The sequence below is a fragment of the Dryobates pubescens genome, chromosome 7, assembly GCF_014839835.1.
Source record: "Dryobates pubescens isolate bDryPub1 chromosome 7, bDryPub1.pri, whole genome shotgun sequence".
Classification (NCBI taxonomy): Eukaryota; Metazoa; Chordata; class Aves; order Piciformes; family Picidae; genus Dryobates; species Dryobates pubescens.
In genome coordinates this window covers 476,445-496,628 of record NC_071618.1, presented here as the reverse complement: position 1 = coordinate 496,628, position 20,184 = coordinate 476,445, and the positions used below count along the sequence as shown (strand labels likewise).

At 39.1% G+C, this 20,184-nt stretch overlaps 1 protein-coding gene across 1 annotated transcript in view; it reads right to left on the bottom strand.

The window, feature by feature from the left end:
* The window catches only part of TMEM131 (transmembrane protein 131), a 113,097-nt gene that overhangs the window by 92,563 nt on the left and 350 nt on the right, over positions 1–20,184 (bottom strand). The window contains exon 2 of the mRNA XM_054163168.1: positions 3,612–3,673. Within this exon, the coding sequence (XP_054019143.1) occupies positions 3,612–3,673 (62 nt within the window). The remainder of the gene's footprint in view (positions 1–3,611; positions 3,674–20,184) is intronic.

Genomic DNA, 20,184 nt, shown 5'->3' with positions numbered 1-20,184 from the left:
TTTATACTGCTATGTGGTGTCTCCACGCTAGTTGAAGAAATATTGAGTCAAAAATGGCAACTGAGACTGTAACCACAATATAGAAAACTTCCACTATTCTACTCTGTATGTCCAAAAAAGCCATATATATTATGTGTTTAGCACATGGCATCTAAATAACTGTTTAATTAACAACTTGGGGCTTTTGGGGGGATTGTGTGTGTGCTTTGTTTTTCAGGAGTTTGGTTTGGTCATTGAGTTCGTCGTTTTGTTTTTGTGGTGTATACTGGTGAAGCCTGGATGTGTTCCTGAATGATTTACTCTAAGTGAATCTGCTTTAGCAGAGGGATTTGACCAGAGGATCTTCAGAGGTCCCTTCCAACCCCCACCATTCTGTGATTCTGTGATATGAACACTCAGAGAACGGGGGGGACTGGGTAGGGTGAGAGACAACATCTGAGGCTGTCTCAGCATTTTCTGGAGGGCACACCTAAAGTGAGTCAGCTGCTCTGTGTGGCTTGCCTCTAAATCTAGTGAAGAAATACATTATGAGGTTAAAGCTGGTTCAAATGCAGCGTAGCACAAATCCTCACTGGCTACACATCAAGGATAGGTATACTGTAAGCCATCTGACTTACACTGTGTAAAACAAAGACACTGAATCTTAAAGAACAGAGGTCATCAGTAGGGGCAACCATCATGATATCCAGACTTGAGCCCTCTGTCTGGGGCACTAGAAGGGTAGAATAACTGGCACTCTTATCCATTTCCTTCTTCCATTTCACTGGTCTTTCTCAGTATTTTTGATATACTATCTTTCTGACCTTTCTGATGAACAACCTCTTTCACAGAGAAGCTTTAAGGGTGGAGAGGAACCACTTACAGACAGCGCCCTCTCCCCTTTCACCTGCTACTTGTACAGCCGTGCCTGCCATCTGAAGGTCTGATGAAGATAACTGTTCACCATGCTTTATGCATCACTACTCCAACCTCCCCTCCCCCACACACAGCTTGTGCAAAGATGGAGTCTCTGTTCTATTTTGAAATTTGGTGTCCTCCTGTGAATGCCACTGGGGGCAGAGACTCAGGAAAACAAGTTCTAAATGTTTGGATGTTCAGATCCTGTTAATCACAAATGGAGTTTCTTACTGATGGATGTTCTGAATAGCACTTTCATTTCATTTTCATTTCTGTGTGGAGAAGAGAACTCCAGGAGTTAAGTGTTAATTCTGTTATTAACAGCGGGCCACAAAGATGATCCAAGGGTTGGAACACCTCTGCTGTGAGGATAGGCTGAGGGAGCTGGGGTTGTTCAGCCTAGAGAAGACAAGACTCAGGTGGGACTTTCCAATATCTGAAGGGATCCTACAGGAAGGCTGGAGAGGGAATTTTCATAAGGGTGTCTAGCAACAGGACAAGGGGGAATGTTTTGAATCTGAGGGAAAGTAAGTATGACTGAATCTTAGGAAAAAGTTCTTCAGTATGAGGGTCTGACACTGGAGTAGGTTGCCTGAAGTGGTTGTCGATGTCTCCTCCCTGGGGGTGCTCTCGGCCAGGTTGGATGAGGCCTTGAGCAGTCAAGAAAGCTGGTGAGGAACTTTTTAGGCTGTCAGGTAGTGATAGAACTGGGGAGAATGGAAAAAAAAATAGAAATGGGTAGGTTCAGATTGGATGTTAGGTAGAAATTCTTCACCATGAGGGTGGTGAGACACTGGAACAGGTTGCCCAGGGAGGTGGTTGGAAGCCTTATCTCTGGAGGTTTTTAAGGCCAGGCTGGATGTGGCTGTGAGCAACCTGACCTAGTGTGAGGTGTCCCTGGCCCATGGCAGGGGAGTTGAAAGTAGATGATCCTTGAGGTCCCTTCCAACCCTAACAATTCTATGATTCTAAGTCCAGTTGAGAGGCATCCCTGCCCATGGCAGGGAGTTGGAATAGATGATCTCTGAGGTCCCTTCCAACTTGAGCCATTCTAGGGTTCTATGGTTTTTTGATTGGTTTGGTGGGGTTTTTTTGGTTGGTTGGTTTTATTGTGGGGCTGGGTTTGTTTATTGTTAACCACAACCTTTTTGGTCACCAGTTTAGGTAATTTTGAACATTATCCTTGTACACTATAATCTTAAAATCTATTGTAAATTATTCTCGATTTATATTAAGGACCAAGCAGTGGAAGAAGGAATAACAAATCCAAACAACTGAACAAAACCCCCAAACAACTTCAGTAGAAGGTGGGGGAAAAATGCCTTCATTCATCTAAAAAAAAAAACAAAAACACATGAGCACAGAACTATGCAGTGTTTTGCATTTGTTGACTCCTCCAAATACAACAGGCGGTAAGAACTGCAAATCAAGTACTGCACTGGTAGATGATAAAGCTGAACACAGTCACATGCCATGTGCTTTAATAATTTAAACAATTAATTGCTTCCATCTTTCTCCTCTCCTCCTTCTCAGCTACCAGGACTAACATCATCAAGGAATTTAATGTGGAAAGTAACTTTTGCTAAATACAATCCACAAAATACATGCCAAAGAAATTCTAGTCTACAGAACTATGTAGCTGTAAAGCGTTACTCCATGTTGCCATGCATTCTATACCTACTACTACCACCACCTCGAAATATCAGCATGTATTCTTGACAGTTACCTTTTGTCTGTTTTGAACTACACCAAAATAACCCTGACAAGAATGGTAATGTTATACCTGAAAAATTCATGTTTACAACAGCAATTACCTCACTGCTGCCGTCTGACCTCTTATAAACCCAGTGGTGACTCTGTTCCAAGTGAAATCATTATATTTGGGAATCTTGAAACTCTTGCCAGTTCCTCTAGTTGTACTATCCAATTACATCCTAACTCTACATAAGTTAAGTCTTAAACACAAAGATTTCCTTGTTTTTCTGAGAAAAAAACCCAAACCAACAAACACCGGTCAAACAGGACAGATAGAACATTGTAGCGGTTTAGGCTGGGTGCCAGCCCCTGATGCCATTGCACAGGTTGCACCTGGGATGTCCCAAAGGGGGGCCCAGCCCAGTGGGTGGTCACAGGAAGTGAGGTATTTTCATTCCCATAATGCCCTGCTCCCCTATAAAACATCAGCACGGGGTCTTCTCTCTCTCTTTCCTCCCTCGCTGCTGCCTAGATAAAATGGCATGGCCAGGGCCAAGGCTGGGTTGGGGGGGAAGAAAGAGCCCTGGGTGTGGGGGGTTGGGTGTAGCCCCCAGGTGGGGGATGGGACGTTCTTGGGTATGTTCTGGAATCTCTCTCTTTTTGTCACGGTGCTTGTGGTTTTCTGTAAAACTTTCATTGTTTTTCCATTTAAACTTTCCACCATTTTTGCAATCTGTTTTGTCTGAGTCTTTCTTTTGCCTGTGGTGGGAAAAATGGGTCTCCTAACCCACGACAAAAGTGTGGTAAGTTCCACCAGTTTTCCAACACAAAAGGGAACCAGAACCTCATGACACACCAAAGAATATTATTGAAAATAACTAGAAGATTGTGAAGTTTTTCAGACCTAAGTTTGGTAGCTGCTTATTTTCAAAAATCCATTCACCCATGAGTTTCAAAAAGCAGCTATCAAATAGAAGATGAAACATTACTAGTTGAGATGACTTACTCAGACTACATACCTGCAATAGGTCTCCTTCATCAAAGCGTAGCATTTCTATTATGCCATCAGACTGGATGAAAGCTGCAAATAAAAACAAAAACAACTAAGCAACTTCACAGAAAAATGTGTTATTCAATTAAAAAGAGCAACTTAAACGTCTAAAATCTGCTGTGCCTTCTTTTCTAAACAAAGGTATGACAAACCAAAACAACAATGCAGAGTAATCAAATATGAAACAAATCTGTGATAATGATTTTCTTCTGAGGTCTCCAATTCCAATATGTTCATATTAACAAGCATGACACTTCAAAATTACTTCAAATTGTTGAACTTCAAAGTGAACAATTTCCTCAAGTTTCCCTAAAAAGCCAACTGGTAGTTCTGCCAGTACCTAAACAACCAAGTTTAATACACAAAGAATAATGACACAAATTTAATTTGATTCATTAATAAATCTACAATCTGAACTGTACATCTGGAAAGCATTGTTCACACTGCTCCCTAATCCTCAGCATGGCAACAATTCTATCCATCTTGATAGAAGAATGAAAAGTTTGAAGAGGCCTAAATTTTACTTCCACAAGACTGTTCACACACATACACACACAAGCAGGTCTTTAGGATAAAATACAGCAACAAGCTCAAACCAGAAAATTGTATTTTAAAAAAGTTAAGCCCTAAAGTAACTCCCACCCTACCATACAACCTTTTACCATTTGGCTACATGAAGTTGATTAAGTGATACAAGCTTCTCTTTCCACAAAGAGAATCAGCTTCATCAGGAATGAAAGTTAAGGAATTTTCAGCACAGAAGCTTAGCTTACTGTGTGCTTCTGGAATATGGAATCTGAATCCCAGTCTAAAAAGGATATTTAAAGCTCCATCTCCCACTTTGAAGATCAGTGTTCTAACAGGAACAATTCTAAGATCACCAACATTGACACTCATTTCTACGAGGTTTTAAAAGAAAAAGTGACATTACTTCCAGAAAGCAAAAATTAAACACACCTACCACACAGAGTAACACTATTTTGACATACACTTCACGCAAGCATTTCCTTGCTGGCTGCTTTAGTGATACCTCACTCAGAACCCAAAATTCAGTCTGCTACTTGACATATCACTGTTTGCACATCCCATTCTCCATTCTTCTAAAAAGTGCAAACTCCACAACTTTGCAAAAGTTAGCATCAAAGCTTGCTGCTGTCATCTCCAAAAGTCTCTGCTGACATGCAAAATTGCCCAAAGAAAGAAACAAAAACCCCAAATAACAAAATTCTATATACTTACTTTCCAAGCTACCATGCCTCCACATTCTAATGTTTAGTGACACATACTGAGAAAACAGCACAGCTCATGTGGAAGTCTGGAAGTCACCACAGAGGGGAAGAGGGGGCTCAGATTACAAACAATATGCATGTCCTGCAATATTAACAGTGGCATGAATGGTACTAGTCAGTCACAGCATCAGTATCTTAGAATTATTTTTGGGGTGTGGGAGTTGGTTTTTAGTGCCTTCATGATTCCCAAACCAAACAAAACTCATCCTTTATCAAAGAACTGAGGGTTTGAGCAATCACTTATACTGAAGAACTACAGACACATAAGGCAAGCAATTAAAAACATCAAGTCAAACCAAACCAGCATTTAAACTGCTGTTGCAAGATAAAGTCCTACAGTTTATGAAGATTCAGGGTTTAAAACTTTAATTAATGGAGTAGGTCTATCAGTGTAAATTTTAATCCAAGAAACTAAGAACAAGAGATTCTCGTCAATTTAACTGGCAATACACATGTAAGATGTTCAAGTCACTGTTTAATTTTGTCTTTAAAACCACTCAATAAATCTGTAAATGAATTGCAGTGGAGGAAGTAAGAAAACAAAGCTTTAACATGTTAGGTTAAAAAGCAGAGAACGTCAGTTAATCACAACTTCATAGAAATATGATGCCTATCCTTCATGCAAAAAACCCAAACCAACCAACCAACCAACCAAAAAACCCATACCAAATTACAGACTAGGTCATATAGAAGGAAAATTCTCAAATTTTGACTTAGGAACAAATCCAGAGTGAAACTGTTTTCTCATGTATTTGATTTATTGAAAGTTTAACCAACACTATGTAATGAAAGACTGTATCAGTAACAGCACAACTTCTTAACATTCCAAATGGAGCCTCCAAAAGGAGGTTGGGTTTTCTGGCATTATTTTGTTTTCTAGCCTTCTGCTCTGGAAACATAAGAACTCACAAAACTTGGCTGTGATATTACACAAAATTCATTAGAAAACAGTTTACATTAAAAAAAAAAAAAAAGAGAGTTGTTTCTTCAAATTCATGTTCTTGCATAAAATTAGAACTTCTTCATATTTTCCTGAGGTTTTTATTCCCCATGTAAAATAGGATACAATGTTGCTACACAGAGCAGAAAGTGGCAAAAATTCTTCCATTGGATAGAACACACAGGAGCTCACAGAAATTAATCAGCCTTCTACCCAAGCAGCTTGAATACAGGCAGCCCTTCTGTAAACCCCAAACATCCACTCTGCAGTTATTTCATCATTGCTGCACCTTATGAACAAAGTAACAGATGTTACAAAACATTTTGAGCAGATGACACTGTTAAATAGAACTGCCACTCATCATGATATCATTTAAGAAATGGTTTTAGAGAGCGGATGACAGTGCCAGGTAAGTCAGATGCACTGCAAATCTTGGCTGGTGGCCATTTTGTAGTCACATATCACCTCGGACTGATGAACTTTGTGGTTAAGGCTTATACTATGTATTAGATTAACTTTGTTTCTACATTATTATTTTATCAAAGTAAGGAAATTACAAGGAAATACCTACACCTTTGCGATAGGAAAGCTTGGGTTTGCAACTGACTTCTCAGATTCTCAATTCAGGTTGAAGCAGCAAGACACATTTGAATGAGGCAAAGCCAATTACATTTTTTAAAATCTTCACTGACAAGTCACAAAGAATCACCCAAATCATTCAGTCGTCTCTGCCACATGACTGGCAACTGCTACAAGAGGGGCACAACATACATTTGGGGTAAAAGCATTACAGCTGTTATGGTGTGATCTGCCACTGCACAAATCAGCAGCCAAGAAGCCAAATTACACATTAGGAAAACAATTTCTTCCTGAACTTACAGGTGATTGAAGACCTAAAAGCTGATTATAATAGTTTAGTCAAGCTTTACATTTTATTAGCATACTAAGGCCCCAAAGAAGAAAAAAGGATGAAGATTCGTATCTACAGATTTTAAGACTGGAAGAATCACCATCTCCTTTCCTCCCCACTTCTGCTGAACAGAGTATTTTCTTCCAAGAGGTACACACAGCTGCCTCTTGGCAAAAAAACCTTTATGCCCACATGCACCCCCAAGAAGAAAATTTACCAGATTCAGAACACATAACAATTTCAGTCATTCACTATTAGGATATTGATTTCAGGGTCATTTTTTTCTAGCTTCTAGCTTGCATATCCTTATTTCCTCTTTTTGAATAGCAGGTTGCTATTAACAGAAGTGATTTAAGCAACAGCAAACACTACAAATACTCCAAGTTTCATTTTCTGTTAGTTTTCAGTTGACAGCCTTTAAAGTACAACTTCTTTGCCTAAGACAGTGTTTCTATGACAATATCATAAATTATATCAGAAAGGCCTTCCTACTTGCTACAAAACACCTTTTTTTTTTTTTTTTAATATACAGAGAGCATTTTTAATCTTTTCCAAACTGTAAAAAAAAGGCAAAAAAACCCTAAGCAAATAAACAAAAGCAAAACATCAAACAACAATGAAACAACCCAAACAAATAACCCACCACCGCAGCTATAATGTCTGCCCATCACAGAACCCACAGATTTCTGGAACAGTGAAAACACTGTCTAGTCATTATTACCAGTATATTTCTAAATACTTCTCTAAAGTAGACCAAAACTTAGTATCAAAATCATTTTAGCCAACATCAGTCTTTATATGTGCCTGAATCACACAGAATAAAATGTGCATGTGATATGAGACCACAGAATAGGCCAAGACTCTTGGTGCACAATGATAAAAAAAAAAAATTCTCCATGGTTCACAGGTTGAGGCCTACTTCTGACTGACATCTAATTTTTAAGGTAGCTTTGCAAATTTTTTCTTTCCTTTAGCCACTGTCAATTTCTTCATTTCAATAAGAACTTACATTCTGGCATATATGCTTATAAAAACATTATTCAACAATATTACTTAGTTCTGGAACAGCTACTCCAGAACATGGTGCCTTCATTTATTTTTATGTTAATCATCATTATATATGCACTCTTACATGCCTGTAAGAAGTATTTTCTCCCCTAAATCTTGTCTAAACCAATTTTCTTCTAAGCTATAGTTACACAACCTGGTATCTTCTAGTTTATGAATACTAGAGACAGTGTTCCAACTCAATAAAATAGGGTCAGATTAATTGTTTAAATCCCCCCTAATTTACACCATGTTTTTTTAAAGTTCAGTTTCCAGCCCTTTGTCTTAATGACTAAGTTGATGTCAAGGTAATTATAGCCACCTGAAGCAATTACAATGAGCTAAATGTCATTCACTTCTGTCAGGGTAATTGTAATTACAGCATTTTTATCTCTACCAGCTAAACAGCACAACAAGAACTGAGTAAGTTGGTTTTAAAACTTTGATTATGAATTAACTGCTTATTCACAATCACACAATTTCAATCATCTTGAACAGTGGAAAAGAGAGCACCACATGAAATAGAGGCAAGTGGATGTAGAACAATAAACCAACAATATTATGAGAAGAAAATTATGCTGTAAAAAAAATCAGTGCCACAAAGATAAGGAAAAACAAGTATTATGCTGTAATGCGAGCAACCCTTTTTATCAGCTTCTAGAATACAAAAGTTTAGTGAGCCTCAAGAAGCATGTCCCAGTTCAGTGTTTACCACAATAAAAGCTATTAAAAGCAAGTTCTGTTCTCCAAGATGGATGTCAGTGTAGCTATCTGCCTGAATTTCTGACTACATCCCAACAGGTGACTGGTTCATTGGAAATGTGGATTATTCTCTTGCACAGCCAGGAAGCCTGAGGCAAGAGGCTCTAAGACAGAACTATAGTCAGCTTCCTTTCCAGCTAAATCCTCCTCCACCTACATACATAGACAATTAATTTGTTTCTTTTTCAGTAGTCAGTCATATTTTTTAAAAGGAAATAGGTAATTTTTCCAACTGACCTCAGGAAAAGTGATCATATCCAAGACAGTAAATATGCACAGACTAGTGAAGATCATATGCAAAAATAACTCACTTTGAAGTCCTCTCACTAATATATTCATTCGTGCAAAGTCAACTTGATAGATTTTTCTTCTTTGTTTACATATTAGCTGAAACAGAACATTCCTAGATAATGGACCTTATTCATCACGTGGACTGAAAGAGCAATACATTAAACTAAGTGACAAAAAGACAGACTTTTCATTAAAAACCTTGTTTTGTACTATTTTCACAAGAAATGTTTACTTTACACAACACATACTCAAATTAATTCATATGCATCGACCTATGACCAAATTAACAAGCTAAACAGAGACAGAAGATCACTTGCACTGTGATATCTGAGCACGTAACTCGCTATTCCACAATATAGAGAAAAAGGTCAAATTTGTATTTTACTGCAAACAGCACAAATTTGTGTATACATTCTTACCTAATGAAGTCTGCATACAATCTTTTGCTTAGCCATGTGTCACCACTGACTTCAGACAAAAAACAAGCCTCTTCACATAGCAAGGACCTTTGCTACTAGTAGAGCTGTCAGATCACGTTCATCCACTCAATCTTCCCCTTAGTTAAGACTGATGCACATTTTTAGGAATCCAGTAATCAATTCAGTTTTTAATGCCAGCCACAAAACAGAAAGTGACAGCACAATTCTGATTCAGAACACAGACTTCAGACAAACAATAAAGCCAGCACCTAATCTGAGAAAGGAAGAATGCAGGTCTCTGTCCTGAAGTTCACGCATTTGGCACACAGTGTTTGTGCTTTGGAAGATGGTGCAACTGCTTAACGGTTTCTTTTACAGAGTATGCACTGTGTTGTGAAACAGATATATCCTTGCAATGAAAGTATGGAATCATGTGCAGAGCACTGAAAGTAACAGGTACTACACCTGGGGAAATTACTAAATAAAAAGCAGACTGCTTTACTGTAAATAACTTTCTATGGAGAGGATAAAAATCACCAATTATGCAAATATGTTTATTTTCAGGCATAGCCAAAACCTGCCACAATATTCTGTACTCAGCCTGTATTTCCACCTTACAGAAATGTCCATTTTCATCCACTTCAGCCAAAGCTGTAATCTGACCTTTTTTACAATAAGTTTTAGAAAGTTATCTGCCACTGACCAAAATGGTCTATTTCAGATGGCAGCAATCAAAATTTCACTGTAAAATCAAACAAACAAAAAAAACAAAGAACCCACCAATAATCAAGTTGCAAGACTATTTATAATACCTATTTAAAACATTTGCTTTAAGATGATGCTTTACAGTTAAACATATCAATAATTTCATTTGTTCCTCTACAGATATTTACTTGCTGGGCTCAAGAAATGTCTCAGGAAATAATACCCAATACTGTTTTCTCATTAAGATTGCATAGGGGAGTATGAATGAGAATACTTATTTTTAAACACACACACACACAAAATAAATTAAAAAAAAGACAAAGAAAGGAAAACTCTCTCATCTGGAAAAAGACTCTAGTGCACATTATTTTTAAGCCAAAAAGAACAATACTTTTAGAACAATATTTCATGGAAACTTCTCATAAATCATTTACAGAGAGGAAAAAACTTTAAAGGAAGTAAAAGACATCTGCAAACAGCATCCTTTTTTCCTAGCTTTGGGCCATACAAATTGTGTTGTGTAGGGTGTAAACCTAGGTCATCATTGCAGTTTCTGAGAGAGTGGCCAGAGTAGGTGATTTGCTTCTGAGAGTAACTACTTGCTGAGATATTTTGGGTAGGTGAATTGGAATTTCTGCAGTTAAACATACTTAAACATTTTGTTTCCATATTCCTACTTGCAGCTTTGAGTTGTTTGGATTTTTTGGGTGGGTGGGTTTTGGTTGGTTTTGTTTGTTTGGTTTTTAAATTCCCCCTCCCCCAAACCTGGAATTATTACATTTTGTTTCACTCTTCTTGCCCTATGTTTTATCTTCTTTGAAAACATGCTGCAGTTGTTCTCCACCCATTTCTTTTCTGGCTTTATCAGACATTGTGGCCAGCTTCTTCCTGCTCCTCTGTGCTCCCACGTGGTGAGTCAGCAGACTGCAGTTGCTAAATAATCAATAAGATCAATAAGGAGTATTACTGTCACATCATTAGCAGTAAGGCTTTAACATTAGGCTTTCCCTACCTTTTTCTGACCTTCAATTGTTGTATTTGTAGACTGTGTATGGTAGTTGATTAGGCATTATCTTGCTGCTCTTTTACTTGTCCTGCAGGCTTAATAGGCGCTTCCAGTGGACACTTGCATAACAGTTGCCACGTGAGCATAGAGTGGGTGGAGATACTGTGCTCCTCCTTCCCAATGATGCATCTCCCCAGTTGTAATTTATTCTTAATTAAGTTGCAAGTGTAATGCAGAAATTGTCCAGGTTCTCCATTTATTCTATAAATTCATGCAATTCTCCAATGATAAGTGACTAAAATGGAGGGATGGGGGTGAATCGGGGCAGGGAGGAGAACAGAACTCCCTCAGTAGACCACTGTCACTGAGTCCTAACATTGGTTAAGATGAGTGATACAAAGCATCTTCTGTAGCTGGTAACAAGGTGAGAGTAAGGACTGAAACCTGAGTAGCGTCCATAGAGCAAGAGCTGTAGATCTCAGTTGCAATCACATTGCTAGCAAGACCTTTAAATGTTGGGAGGTTGACTGGCACTGTGATCTTCCTCTTCTGTGGAGGTTTTTGACAACTCTGAAAATTCCATCTTCCTTCCTCTTTTCCACAGTATAAAGAACAATCCTTGCTTTCAGGTTTATTATGGTCATTATTCAGCCTGGATGTGCCTTTGCAGTAGGTCTTCGTGCAATCTGTTGGTGGTGGTTTTTTGGTGGTTTTGTTTGGTTCTTGTTGAGTGAGTGAGTTTGGTGGATTTGTTCAGTGGCTAATTTCATTAAAGTGCAAGTTTGGAAGGCTCACACTGAAGACAACAGGTATTGGCAGTTAATACATTGCTCTGAGACTGCAGAATCTGTGAACTGACTGTCTTTTCTTGTAAGCTACATATTAAATAGTTTTATATACATTATATTCTCCTATATAAAGGACTTTCATCAAGGTCCTGTCAACTCACTCCTCTCTCCTGTTCAGATGTCTCTGAAATGCAGCCCTGCACTTGAGCATATTGGCGGCTCCCCAGATCTGGTATATTCCAATTCCAGATCAGTGACCAAGATACTAAGCAGGACAGGTCCCAGAACAGAGTCAGAAGGAACTCCCTGTAACCAGCCTCCAAGGTACTGCTCAAACCACTGCTGGGAATAAACCAAAACCAAACATCCTGCAGTTTATCTAGTTGCCTGGATAGTTCTTATCAACAAATTCCACCTGCAAATATTTGCATAGCATTTTGATGTAAACTACTGATTCAGTAAGACTTTTCCTGTATTGCTAAATGAATTAATATTCATTCACAAGCTTTGGATAATCAGTTTTTAGTATCACTTAACATACTATATCCACAGCCCAAAATTCCCTAGTGGAAGCAGATGTCATGAAAAATAGCCAATTTCTTTACTTCAGTATCACTGTTTTCTATTGTCTTCAATCTGAGACAGACATTTTCAGTCTGCAGCTATCTGTTATGAAAATAAAGTCACATCAGACTTCACTGAAGCCATGCAATTTCACACTGGGGAAACTACCTTGAGATGTTTCCAACAGAGTACGCCTCTAAAGAAAGTTTTCATTTTTCAAAAGCTAAAATTTCTTCTGTAAAAACCTCTTTGAGAACTTTCCAGTTATGCTTATCTTCACGGCCACCTTCCTCTACAAGGACCCTATTCTATTTCCTATCTACGGATCCAAAAAGGAATGTTGAAGAACAATGTGTATATCAGAGGTTTAGTGGAAACAAATTACTGAAATCAGTACCACACTTGACTACAACTTTGTCTCCTATTCTATCATCACTCCCCCAGTGACTTACTCTGTTGAATAACACTATTAGCTGTATTTCTTGACTTAACTTCTAAAAAGAAAACTGTAACCAAGGATGGTTTGTGACTAATTAACCTTAAGATTGAGTTTAGCTAACATTAAAAAGTATGTGCACATTGTTACACCAAATCTCTACAGTCCGACATAGACTTAGACATTCAACTGAAAAAAGATAAGCCTTAAGACATCAATATTAAAACAGACTTCTTTATGAAGAACAGCTAATGGATATATTGATCAAATAACTTTAAAAAACCAAACATGCTGTATTCAAGTCACCTAAACAGTTCTATTAAATAGCATTTTGTAACTTCACCCAGTGCATAGAGGGAATGGTTAGGTACAGTTTCCACTAAATTTCATTCAGGTATCCTTAAAATCAGTAATTCCAGTAAAACTCCAGTTTTTCTCAGATGGTTCTCTATTGCTGTGCATGTCAGGCAGTAGGAGGGCAGATATTAAAAATGCCTCTATGATAGTCTTAGTGAGAAGATAGATAGGTGTGGCAATAAAATCTCCAACTAGAGTAAAACTCCTTGTTCTTTAATTCCTTTTCAGAGAGTAGAATTACACTGCAATCTTTCAGCAATTTGCTCTTTCCCCATTACACTCAAGGTTTCTGAAAAGAACATGAATGCACACAATTTTGGTTTAGAATAGAATAGAATAGAATTAACCAGGTTGGAAGAGACCTTCGAGATCATCATGTCCAACCTATCATCCGACACCACCTAATCAACTAAACCATACAACCAAGCATCCTGTCAAGCCTTTAGTACCTTTAGCGTTTAGTACCTTTAATATTTCAGAGCATGAGCTATCCAAGCCTGTTTATCAGAAAAGGTTTTGAAACCATTACATGCAGATGATGCATCACGTCTTTGCTACAGTCAGTACGTTACTAACTATTCTATGCAGACAATTCGGAAAACAGAAATACAAAACCATCCTGCATCACATGTTGAAGTTTTACCAGCTGTGTCTAACAAACCCCTATCTGACACAAGATTATTTTTTGCCTGTATTTGTGACTAGAAAGATAAATACCTTTCCATTAACTCTTATGGTCATCAGTTCCTTTGGTTTCTTAAATACATCATCTACATTTTCAGTTTACAAGCTTTACAAAATGGGCAAAAGGGAATTGATGGCAAGAATTACTGCCTTTGAATCCATAGTGGTTGTAATAATTCCTTCATATAAACAAAGTGGATGAATGTGCAAACTAAAGTTAAACTATGTTCCTATTTCCAAATTAACAACTTGCACTACTAATGCCAAAAAACATGAGTAAAAATAAAGGATTTTCCAGCAATGTACTGATATACTCCCAACGCAAGAAGAATTCTGCATCCTCTACCTTAGTATTAGTAATGAAAAATGTTGAAATGCTAACACAAATTTTTAGCAAAACCAGAATATATTTTTCAAATAACTGTAGTTTAAATCCAAAGTTTGACAACTACCACAGGTAAATGTATTGAAGCAATTGCTTCCTGAATAAGAACCCAGTGTGCTTGCCTATTGGAACTACAGAGTAACATAAGTTGGTGACCCCAGAATTCTTCAGCCCAGCTACCTGGTCAGAACAGGTCAAGTTAGAGCAGGCCACTCAAGGTATTATCCAGTCCAGTTTTTGTACCTCTACTTATCACCATCTAGAGTGCAGATTTATTTCAAATGCTGTCTTTGGGGGGGGGGGGGGGGGGGGGGTGGAGAGAAAAAGAAAAAAGAAAAAAGACACCTTGCAGCTGCTGTTAAGTTCATGCTGTAGACTGACAGTCAGATGCACAACACTGGATAGCAGCTACTAGCAAGAGGAATAAAAATTACCTTTATTGATTTTTAATCTCGATAAATCCACAAACACAAAACCAAAACAAACTGGTTCTAGCCTGTGACTCAGTCACAGAACTTTTACTGCTAGCTATGTGCACAGCATCCACCATTCACCATCAAACTCCCAGGCAGTTTACCAAGTTTACAGTTTGATAGATTCTTATAAACTTAGTAAAACACACCATGGAATTATACATTATTTCAAAACCCACTCAATTTTGCTCTTCCTGAAGAGATAAAGTGACACACAACAAATGTCAAAGCTGAAATTTTAACATGCACAAAAGTATATAAATGGCTCAAAGTAACCCACATTGCATTACTGGCAATCAATCACAAAAATTACAACCTAAAGCTTTAAATAATGTCTACAGACTTCTGCAAGCTTCAGAAAGGCTTCTTCATGTTAGGCACTACAGAAGTACCTTCAGTCTACAATCCAAGGCCCTAAACTACAGCACACTATCCTTCAAATACCTCCACAGGTGAGGGTACCTCAGTCTGCCTCATCCATGCAATACAAGTGGACACTGACAAGGAAGAAAGAATGCAGAGGAGGGAACAGCAAACATTTCAAGATTACACAGAATGTCATGGAGAACATGGGGTCACAACTTCCTGCCCATTGCATTACAACTTCTCCATGTTCAATCCAAGCACATGGTTAATATTTATCATTCAAGAAAGCAAAGTCATAGTGCTCTCCCATACTAAGTTTCAAAACCACAGTGAGATAGCATGATCAGTTTTTACTCACTGTATTTTCACAGTATCACCAAGATTGGCAGAGACCTCAAAGATCATTAAGTCCAACCTGCCACCACAGACCTCATAACTAGACCATGGCACCAAGTGCCACGTCCAATCCTTACACTGTTCATGATTTTGATGTGCTGCTTCATCTGCAAAATGTTTTCAGTTGCATCAAAGTCATTCTTTCTGAATAACTCTTTGGTTTAAGTCAGGGTAAAAGCATTAGCATTAAAATGGTAGTGTGCTATATATTAGTTCTGACAGCAGGATACAAACAACAAGTGGTACATGCGAAGAGGCTTTTTTATAATGTTGTTTTAAACAATGTTTTCTCTCACATCACCTTCCAGCATTAGTTTACTCATACAAAGTATCCTGGATTTCCATTTTAGATACTGGTAAAAAGCAAAAAAGGAAACCCTAACTGCCTGAAATTAGGTGGAATGACAGAACCAGAACTCTAGCACCCCAGTGCACTGTTCTAATGACAATACCTCCCTTCATGTATTCCATGATTATTTTACCTATCATTTACACACAGTAACTATCTTAGTTTCTGAGATGTTAGCAAAGAAAATGTCAAGTTCTGGGAAAAAAACCAACAAAACAACAGCATTCTGCATTTTCACTGACCTACCTGATATGAGGACATAGCTGTTTAAATTATCTTTTTTCCTTTTCCACCACTAAGATGTAACTTTAAAAGTTACAGTTAGAGACTGAATCTAGCCTAAATATCAACCTTGCTTTAATTGTGAGGTAACAGAACTATCACAATAACCTCAGTATGTTTTCAATCAACTGGACAAATAAAAAGCAATTAAAAAAAGCAAATTCACTGGTGTATAAAATGAAGGGGGTTTCAACTATAAATGAGTATAAATACAAGAAAAAAACATGCTGATGTTAAAGCTTTGTCTTCAAAACATTTTACGGACCTGGGGTTTATGGCATTAATATGGCTTTCTTCAAGCTGAAACTCAAAAGCCTGTTTTGTACGGCCCCTCTCTCAAGCAATTAAAAAAACCCCAAACCAAACCAAAACAACCAAACAAAAACCAAAAAAACACCCCACAAACAAAACCAACCAAACATCAAAGAAAACAAAACTTAAACTAAAAAACTGCACACATCCTCTAATATAAACCAAAAGTTGTCCATAACCTGTGCAGCAATACAGAACATGATAATTATAGTAGGAAAGAACAAGACTACAAAAAGATTGAAAATCAAATGTATCTGCAAAAGAAACTATTTTTGACCCTCATAAATAGCAGGAGACTGTTTGAGACTGAATAGTTTTTTTCCCCCTGCATGTCATTCTTTCGCTATGGGTTCACAGATTTCTTAAGTGAAAACAAAGAAACAACAAATTTTACAGCCTTCTCAGTCTTACTCATTCATTAGAAATATATGGGCACTGAGGACTCTGCTAGACATAAAAAAAAGTCACACATCAGTGTTTGATCTGAAACTGATGTTTAAGGTGCACATGCATCAGATGCCAGATACTTTCCTCAAGTTCTATTTCTCTAGCACAGAATGTACAGTAATATCACTGTTCCCCATGGCATTGATGTACTGCTGGCATACACAAAGGATTTCAGTTTTGCTTTTTGTTCTTATATAAATGGCAAAGGTGTTTATGTTAAATTTTTAACTTCAAACTTTTTAACTAAGACTAGGGACTAGAAGCAGTCATGTCAATCTGGAATACTCCAGCACCAATTTTGTTTCTACCCATGACAGCTCCATAAAGAGCTGCTTGCGCGAAGCCAGCCTTCCCCTTCTGTACATCAGCTCCATCTTTCCCCCAGTTTCTCCTCATGTACATTCAAGGTAAGAAAACCATGTCCTTCAACCTTCATTTTCCACTTTGTGATATTCTGATCTATTTTTCTCTCACTCCTATCATTTATCTATGCAAGAGCTTCTGTTTTACTTTTCTGTAGTAACTCCTCTGGAATATATACCTACACTGTGCCTCACTAGTCATCAACTCAGCAGCACAGAAATAGTACATTAGCAAGAATGCACAAGCTCAGTTCTAATCCTTGTCCACTGCTTCGTTCCTGCAGCTGTAATGAAAGATGTATGTCCACATTTGGGAGACGGAAAGGAATTATTTATTTTTTTGACTGTGCCTTACTATGTATGTTTACCTTGACAACTTGGTAGAAGCTAAGGAGCTGAGGGACAGAGCCTAAAACACCCACCCCTCCTTTCCCTCTGAGATCTCTTTCATTTTGGGCTAAAGGTCTGCTACCCAAGCAGGTCTTTCCTCTCCTACCTTCACTTATTACCTCTTAGAATCTGGCACTTTGACTGTAATTTAAGAGAATGGGACTGGACCTTACACGTCACTTTTGACTTTGCCTTAAAACTTCACTGATGACATGGAAGCTTTTAGAAAAGGACGGTCCTGTCTAACCAATCTGATCACATTCTATGACTGGTAGACGAGGGGAGGGCTGTGGATGTGGTCCACCTAGACTTCAGCAAAGCCTTTGACACAGTCTCCCACCACATCCTCCTGGAAAAGCTGGCAGCCCATGGCTTGGGAAGGTGCACCCTTCGCTGGGTTAAAAACTGGCTGGATGACTGGGCACAGAGTGGTGTCCAGTGACCAGTGGTGTCCCCCAGGGATCAGTACTGGGCCCAGTTCTATTCAACATCTTTATTGATGACTTTGATAAGGGGAATCAAGTCCGCCATTAGCAAATCGGTGGATGACACCAAGTTGGAGGGGAGTGTTGACCTGATGGAAAGTAGAAGGACACTTCAGAGAGACCTGGACAGGCTGGGTCGATGGGCTGAGGCCAACAGTAGGAGGTTTAACAAGGCCAAGGGCAGGGTCCTACCCTTTGGTCACAATAATCCCATGCAGCACTACAGAGTGGGGGATGAGTAGCTGGAGAGTGTCCTGCCAGAGAGGTACCTCGGAGTTCTGGTTGGCAACCAGCTGAACACAAACCAGCAGTGTGCCCCAGTGGCAAGGAAGGCCAATGGCATCTTGGCTTGTATCGAGAATAGTGTGGCCAGCAGGCCTATGGATATCATTCTGCCCCTGTACTTGGCATTGGTGAGGCCTCACCCCTCAAGTACTGTGTGCAGTTCTGGGCCCCTCACTTCAAGAAAGATATTGAGGTGCTAGAGGGAGTCCATAGGAGAGTGGCAAAACTGGTAAAGGGACTGGGGGGAAAGTCTTAGGAAGAGAGGCTGAAGGAGCTGGGATTGTTCAGCCTGGAAGAGACTCAGGGGGGACCTTATCACACCCTGCAACTACCTAAAGGCAAGTTGTAGCAAAGTGTGGGCTTTTCTCCCAGGCAACTTGTGACACAGACAAGAAGGCATGGCCTGAAGCTGCACCAGTGGAGGTTTAGGTTAAATGTTAGGAAGCACTTCCTCATGGAAAGGGTAATTAGACACTAAAATGGACTGCCCAGGGAGGTGGTGGAGTTGCCATCCATAAAGGTGTTTAAGGGAAGATTGCGGCACTTATTGCCATGGTCTAGTCAATGTCGTGGTGTTAGGTTATAGGCTGGACTTGGTATCTCAGAGGTCTATTCCAGCATCAATAATTCTTTTATCCAGGCCATAAACCAGCATTACACTCAGTGAAAGGAAGACTACAAGAGCAGTTTTCAGCATGTGATTGACAAATACAGGTAATCAAGGAGTTCATAAAACATTGTATGATTTTTTTAAAAAGTGAAAATGCAAAAAACCCCACAACACACACACAACAAAAAAACCAACAAGCAACTAAACAAAAAGTTACAAGAAAAACTTAAAACAACAGACCAAAATTTATTTGTGAGCTTAAATGTACCATACAGAGTACAGTCAAGCAGCAGAAAACTTGGGAATAAAATCAGCATCAGAAAATGCTGTAAAAAAATTCATGTTCTTTATAAGACTCAAACTCACTCTCTGAAAATGACAGAAATGTTGCTAGGGTAAGTTTTAAGCAATAGACAGTATTAATAGAAGGAACTGGTATCAGTACAAAATTTTATCTTCTCAGGCATCATTTGGTCTAATACTTTTCAATCATTTTCCAATATACCCTCCTCCAACACAACAACTTTCTTGAAAAGTAAATTCCCGTGTTAGCTGAAGTAAATCTCTTTCACCCACTTCTGTAATACATTACATTTATCTGCTGCTTTGTAACAAAGCCGCACTGTGACCATGCTTGAAAGCCGTTCTCAGCAATGCTACAGAATATGCTTAGGTGTTTCGCTTGGGGCTTTTTTTCTCTTGTTATACCACAATGAAAAGACAATGCACCAAAATCAGTCACCAGAAGTTTATAAGTCCCCGCCTGACTTTCACTAAGTTTGGAAAAACACCACCGGCCTCGCGTAGGTGTCAGTCACCTGTCAAAAGTTCGGGAAGGCGAAGGTGGGGGCTCGCTGTCACCTCTGAGTGTGTATTTCTGTCCGTTCTCAGGCAGGTCTGCCCGCCTGTTTGGCTTGGCTCGGTCTCCTGCTGGAAGCCTGCCGCAGGGAAACCAGCTCAACGAGAGAAAGCCTTTTCTAATTCTTCCCCACCCCCCACCCCACCCCCCCCGCCAATGTCAGGGAGAAGAAACTCCATCAAGTTTGCCCCAACGTCAGCGACTGCCCCCCGCCGCCGACACACACACATCCGCAGACCTGCCGGCGCACCCCGGCAGACGCGGCGGGGTGGGGAAGACACAGGGCCAGCGGCTCCTGGCACAGCGAACAGCGGGACCCGACGACCGCACCGACGGGTAGGA